Source organism: Calonectris borealis, chromosome 4, assembly GCF_964195595.1.
Source record: "Calonectris borealis chromosome 4, bCalBor7.hap1.2, whole genome shotgun sequence".
Taxonomy (NCBI): domain Eukaryota; kingdom Metazoa; phylum Chordata; class Aves; order Procellariiformes; family Procellariidae; genus Calonectris; species Calonectris borealis.
This window is the reverse complement of record NC_134315.1, coordinates 49090216-49097251: the sequence shown is the minus strand read 5'-3', so window position 1 is coordinate 49097251 and position 7036 is coordinate 49090216. Positions and strand designations below refer to the sequence as shown.

At 44.1% G+C, this 7036-nt stretch overlaps 1 protein-coding gene across 1 annotated transcript in view; it reads left to right on the top strand.

The window, feature by feature from the left end:
* Positions 1-378: 378 nt before the first annotated feature.
* Positions 379-7036, top strand: part of LOC142081988 (uncharacterized) — a 66684-nt gene continuing 60026 nt past the window's right edge. The window contains exons 1-6 of the mRNA XM_075149447.1: positions 379-597; positions 975-1075; positions 2021-2090; positions 2977-3102; positions 3865-3908; positions 4815-4903. Coding sequence (XP_075005548.1) covers positions 432-597; positions 975-1075; positions 2021-2090; positions 2977-3102; positions 3865-3908; positions 4815-4903 — 596 coding nt within the window. The 5' untranslated portion in view covers positions 379-431. The remainder of the gene's footprint in view (positions 598-974; positions 1076-2020; positions 2091-2976; positions 3103-3864; positions 3909-4814; positions 4904-7036) is intronic.

Sequence of the window (7036 nt, the reverse complement as noted above, 5' to 3'; positions counted from 1 at the left end):
CCACGCGTGGTGCTTCAGCAGTGACACGCGTGCCCTCGCCACCCCCGCAGCACCTCGGGGATGCGGCAGCCCCAAACCCGCCTGCCGCTGATCCACGTCCCGCTTGGGCCAGAATAAAACCAGGATCAAACCAGTTCAGGCAGGTCCTGGAGCGCAGCCACCACAGCCGTGCAGCTGCCTGGCGCTACGCCTTGAACACAGCGGGACGGCCGGGCCGAGCGACAACTCCCAGAGCTCCCCTCATTTTTCCCCAGCAAAACTTCCTCCCGTCCCCGTCCCCGTTCCCGACCACCTCCGCAGGCCCGAGGAGCGCACACCCCGCAGTCTGTTAGGCCGCTGCCGCGGGTTGGGCCGGGCCGGGGCGGGCCGCGGGGCGGGCCCGGACCGGGCCTCAGCCAGAGGCGGCGCCCACGAGCCCGCCCGCCGCCACCATGAGCTGCGCCGCGCTGCTGGGGCTCCGGGGGCCGCGGCTCCTGGGGGCTGCCGCCCGCCCGCCCCGCTGGAGCAGGCAGCGGAGCGAGGGCTGCGAGCCCCCGGCGGGCGCCGCGGTACGCATCGGCTGCGCCTCCGGCTTCTGGGGGGACACGGCGGCCGCAGGTAGGCGGCGGCGTGGGGCCGGCGGCGGTGGCGGCTGCCCGCGGGGGCAGCGGAGAGACCCGGCGGGGCGGGCGGCGGGGGCGGTCGTTGGGGCGGCGGCCTGGCGAGGCCGGCGGGCGGGCGCGCTGGCGAGCGGCGGCTGCTAGCGCCGCAAACAGCCCCGTTGCGTAAGCGGCCGGGCCGGGGCTGCCGCCGCACGCCCGGGCGGGCCGCCCGCCCGCAAGGCCGTCACCAAGGGCAGGGGCGGGACGGGACGGCCCGGCTCGCCTCAGCCCTGCCCCGCTGCGGCTGAGGCGGGCCGGGACCCGGGCTGTGGCCAGGTCGGGCGGGGTGGGGGTACCGCGTTGCTAACGGCGGGTTCTCCCCTGCCCCGCCAGTGCCGCAGCTGCTGTACGGAGGGAAGCTGGATTTCCTCGTCTTCGATTACCTCTCCGAGATCACCATGTCTCTGCTGACGGCCGCCAAAGCCCGGTCTCCTGTAAGTAGCCGCCGGGAGCCGCTGCCCAGCCCCAGCGTGCCCGGCTGGGCTCAGGCGGGAGGGGTATAGCCCCACGGTGAGGCGGGTGGGCTCCGGTACCTCCCGAGCTCTCCCCCGACCCAAATCACGCTCGGAGTCTGTTTAAAACATGTCAGGTTATGGGGACACAATTGCTTTTGTATACTTCTTACTTGCATGTATTTATTTATTTTCATATATTCCGTTTCATCTAGTAAAAGCGTTCACGTCCTTTTTTATAGCATTATCCAGACATTTTGAGAGCTAGTTGTTCTTCCCTGTTTTCTCTTTTCTGTTAACCAAGAAAAGGGATTGAGTTGTGTCATGTATTAACCCCAGCTGGCAACTGAGCACCATGCAGCCGCTCACTCACGCCCTGCCGGTGGGATGGGGGAGAGAATCAGAAGGGCAAAAGTGAGAAAACTCGTGGGTTGAGATAAAGACAGTTTAATAAGTAAAGCAAAAGCCGCGTACGCAAGCAAAGCAAAATGAGGAATTAATTCACTGCTTCCCATCGGCAGGCAGGTGTTCAGCCCTCTCCAGGGCTCCATCATGTGTAACGGTTGCTTGGGAAGACAAACGCCATCACTCTGAATGTCCCTCCCTTCTTCCCCCAGCTTTATATGCTGAGCATGACGTCATATGGTATGGAATATCCCCTTGGGCAGTTGAGGTCAGCTGTCCCAGCTGTGGCCCCTCCCAGCTTCTTGTGCACCCCCAGCCTCCTCGGTGGTGGAGGGGGATGAGAAGCAGAACAGGTTTTGGTTCTGTGTAAGCACTGCTCAGCAGTAACTGAAACATCAGCACTGTTTCCAGCACAAATCCAAAACGTAGCCCTGTATTAGCTACTGTGGAGAAAATTAATTCTAACCCAGCCAAAACCAGCACTGAACCGTAACAAATGGTTACAGCTTTTAATTATTTCAGGTTTTAGGTTATACTCCGGATTTTGTCTCCGCTGCCATGGCTCCCTATATAAAAGATATTCACAGGAAAGGTATGCTACTTTTCATGTGAATTTGTGTCTTAAATAAGTTAAATTGCTTAGGTGGGTTTCATATGGTTACTATTCCTATAAACAGCTGTTTTTCACCGTGGTGTTCTGCTGTCCTCTGGGAATAATGATTTAAACATCAGCAAAAATCCCATTGTAATAGATGTGAAGTGCAGATCTGACGGTGACATTTAAATTGGGTTAATTTGAAATGCTTGCTGTAATTATAAATATATACATATATCTCCATGTATTTCTTATTGTAGCTTTAACCTGTGAATGGAAGATCACTTCACAGATCTTTGTTAAAACGTGAGATCTAGATGTTTTCAATGCACTCTAAAAGTCTGTCAACATTCCCATATAGTTCTAGAATATCATGTATTTTCTGATCACTTTTTTCTGTTTACATTAGTATAGCTTTGCAGCTTTGTGAGCTTGAGAGATGAAAGGGAATTACTTCTAAGTACCCCATACCTTGCTAACACAGTCTGGAATTTATAGAGATAAATGCATATTTCTGCTAAAATGAGTTGTTTGAAGAGCATGGATGCTTGAATGACTGGTGTCAAATATTGTTCCTGTTGGAGTTGTTTTGACACCGTCTGTCTGCCTCATTGTGTATGTCTTTTTGGTCACTTTCTCCTTCCATGCATAAAAGAAAGATGAGAAGTATCTATAACAATTATTTTTCTGTAAACAATTTTGCATTGGCTTATTCTGATTCTTTCACAGATTAAATAGTGTTCATATTTTAATGTGATTTTAGTACTCTGGATGTGTGACACCTTGCAAAGATGGTATCTTGCTTGTGTTTCAGCATGCTTTAAGTTTTTAAAATACAAGTGATTGTTGACGCTGCCGAACTTGATTTGTCTTTTTTGTTTAGGTGTTCGTGTCATCAGTAATGCTGGTGGAATTAATCCACTGGCTTGTGCAGCTGCCCTTCAGGAGGTGGCAAAGAAAGCAGATGTTGATTTGAAAATAGCTGTTGTTGCTGGAGATGACTTAATGAGTGAGGTATTTTACTTTGTCTTAAGGCTTAGTGGCATTGTGGAAATTATTTTAGTCTATATAGCATGAAGGTGGCATTTACTGTCCTGTAGGAACTTATTTTGTGTATCTTTATGCAGTAGCCTTCTACTGTTAAAAGCATCTAAAAATTGTTGCTTCATTTTCTTTATTTTTTTTTTATGCATGAAAACAATTCTTGGCACATCTTATGTTTGGTGTGTGATCTGTAAGACTGTGGATCTGCTGTTTATCTTTTTGAAGCAAACTGTGAATCTGATCTAAGGTCTGCTTGCTCTTCAGGAGAAGCTAGGATGCTGCTGTTACTTACTGTTTCTGTCTAAACTAAATAATCCTGAGTGTTAAATTTCTTAAATTTAAATGTGGTATAATTACCATGTGTTGAAATGTTCATCCCTTCTAGCTGTTTTTAGTAGTATACAGGCATTTCCTGTCACTATTTTGTTTAGAGATAGCTGTTTTTCTGTTTTTAAATAATTAATTTATGGCTAGTAAGGTAATGTTAAGTGAGAGGATTGAAATTTTAATATTTAAAAAAACCCTTGAAATCTAGAGATGAAATAAATGGCTTTTTTGACTTAAAGGATGACGCTTTATGTATGAAGTCTGGTTCTGCAAAAAGCGTTAGCCATACCTGAAAAGATACTGTGAAAACAGTTTATATGTTGATAGTGATTAAGAGGGGATAGGTTTGCACTATGGTTAAATCTCTGCCTGTAACTTGGAAAATTATTTATCTGTGTAGGCTCTGTTACTCCTTGCATGCTATTGAATGTGGAAGATGGTCAAGTAAGATTCTTTATTTGCTAATTATGTGCAGTGCTTGAACTTCCTTTCAAGAAACTTCTGCCCTACTGAAATTACATTAGCATCAGTGGTCCAGAATTTCATTACTGGTACGACAGTGAAGTGGTCATTATTTGAGCTTGGTATGGACGTTTCTGATCTGAAATGGATTGTTTTCTATGCTATTGTCAATACATAACTTATAGGAACAAAAAAGAGGCAGCTTTTACTGTCTACAGACAACGTCCGCTGTTGATACCAAATCATAAATTACACTAGGAAATGGTATTTGTGGTTTGGAGGATTTCAATCCTTACCATAGAATACCAAATTAATTCAAAGTGGAAGGTTTTTTTCCACACTATAGGTCTCCCCTGTAACTAGCATTAGACATTGAGCCTATGCAGTCACTGGCCCCTGGATCCACTGGATTCCTGAGCTGTCTAATGCATGGTCAAAAACACCCACCCCCCTACCTACCTCTCTGGAAACACCGTGTGTTCTAAGTAGCACCTGGAGCTGCAAAATTAGCCTTGTTTGGTGGCCACGCTGCCATTGCCGTTATGGCAGACACATTTCTGTTTGCAGGGTTTGATTTATTCAGTCCTACAGCAATTAAAGACAGTTTAAAAGCCTAGGGAATTTACCAGTTCATTGTAGTTGATTATCTGTGAATGGACTAGCATTCTTTAAAGACTGACTTATTTTCCTGTGTGCTGGTTGGTTTTAACTGTGGTTAAAAGCATGTCTAAGGCTTTTAGCCATTCAACTGATTTGTACTGTTGCTAATTTTAATGATTATACTTTGCTTAGCGTTGCTATGAAGTGGATCTATTGTCTGATACTAATAAAAGGCTTACAGTAGATACTACAAAATACTCACAGATTTGGTGTTTTGTTTTCTAACAGAAAGAGAACCTAAAAGGAGCTGGTATCACTGATTTAGAGAGTGGCAAACAGTTTCCAGAGAGCATTCATAGCATGAATGTGTATCTTGGGTGAGTTATTTTAACAAGTTGTTTTTATTATGGAAAAATAATTTTAACACATTGACTACATGAAATTATTTTGTTTGGTAAGTAGAACCACCTAGTATGTGAAGTTCACCTTTGCGTTATTCAGGCAACCAGAAAAAAAAAATTTGTTTGTAACTTGTAAATAAACTCTTAATTTAGAACTTTGCTATTTGTGACTTCTTAGCATTACATCTCCTGTGAATCCTTAGGTTTTAGTTTAATTATAACAATCGCAAAAATCCTTTTTCATATGCAGAGTATCCTGTTGCTGCATGGAGCAGTTGTTTAGGATGTTGTCACTAGGAAAGTGCAACCAAGCAATGGAAGTACTGGGACACGCTCGTGAGTGCTGTAGGAGGTTCCATCAGGCTGCGCTGAATTCTGTGTCAGGCTTTGTACCGTTGAAATTTTGGAAGCTGGCTTTCCAGGACGGGTCACTGTTTTGAAAGATCTCCCTTGCCTCCTTTATGATACTAAAGGCCTCCCATAAATCTCTAAATGCAGGTGTTGCAGCTACCTGTTTGTGAACAGTTGCATTTTCATTGTCACCATCAACTTCTTCAGATGAATCAATGTCAATCAGGTCTATCAAAGGGGAAGGACTGAGAAATGGGACAATGGTCAGGTGTTCCCAAAAGCCAGCATCTCTTCCAGTTGATGATCCTGGTTTTGCTTTTCCATCCTGCATGTCATATATATCATCTGTCCTGTATTTCTGCTTGGTGTATTTCTAAAGTCTGTGCACACAGTGCCCCCTCTTTTACGTTAATCTTTATGGAAAAACTGCTGTGCTTTCTCTTTTATCATTATCATTGCACTTTCCAAAAATGCATCACTGGCAGATAGCAGGGTATGGCTATACCTGACAAAGCATGTATTTTTTTTCTCTGTAAAATAAGAACCTTTTAATAGATGAGTCTTTTTAAATTCATCTTTAATGTTTTATGTTGTTGCTGGATTTCCTGTTTGTTAAACTTCGACTTGCAACATTTGCAGATCATGAGTAACTGTAAATGAAATCTAAGAAATAATGTTTAAGATTTGTAATTGTGAGAAAGTGTTCATTCCAATTCTGGTGATTCATGATTTATTCACGAATTAAAAAAGCAATGCAAATCAAAGCAGAGAGGACAAAAGCAGGCTAGTATGAACATGAGGCATTTTAAAAATCCATTACCTCAAAAAGCAGTATTTCTTTATGGGCCCCTTAATCTCAGTTGCATTGAAATGTGAAGCTATTACCAGCCTCTTAAATTAGTTGTTTCATAAGCTACATTTTTCTTTGACAGCATCAGCAGTGCTTATTCGTAAAGCAAATGATAAATTTATATATGCCTGTAAAACAAGTCAACATCAGTGTATATTGGGTAAAATCTGTAGGTCCTGTAGATAGTTCACTATTGATTCCCCAAATCCGATGATGTTTACAGTTTGATTCTTGATTCAAGTGTGTAAACTCCATCTGAAAAGTTTGCATTGGGGTATCAATCCTGAAGTGTTTCTTCTGTCCCTCCTGATTTGGGCTATTAGGAGTTCTGTGGACTGAGTTCACATGCATTTTTAACAATAAAAGCCAAATGGCTTTATTTACTGCTTTTTAAAGGTAGTTAACAGTTTTTCTATCAGTATCCTGTATGTATGTATGCAGAAACCCCATTTGTGCTTTTTACCTGTGACTGTTACTGAACGCTATGCCCGGAGGTGTAAATTGTTTCTATATGCTGTATGTTTGCTTGTTGTTCTAGTTAGTATCCTTTGGCTCATGTAGTATTGGGGAAAAAAAAGTACATACTTATATTTTATGTTTACATCACTAAGAAAACTTCTGTCTTCTAACTTACTTCTTGACAAAAACAGGACTAAGTCTATAGAAACTGTAGAAAAACACTGCTCTTCGTTTTGTTCTTCAGGGCATATGGTTTATATGGTTTGTGTTTTCAAGCTGCCTATTTCATGAAGAATAGAAGGATACAGCAGATAGCATGGGTTTAGAAGGCAGGAGCCATGCACTCTGGTCAAAGCTTGCTCGCTAAAGTGTATAAACTCGAGCGGTTCACCTAGGTGAATATTTTCAAGCCTGACTAATTTTGACTGGGCCAAATGTTACCTGACCAA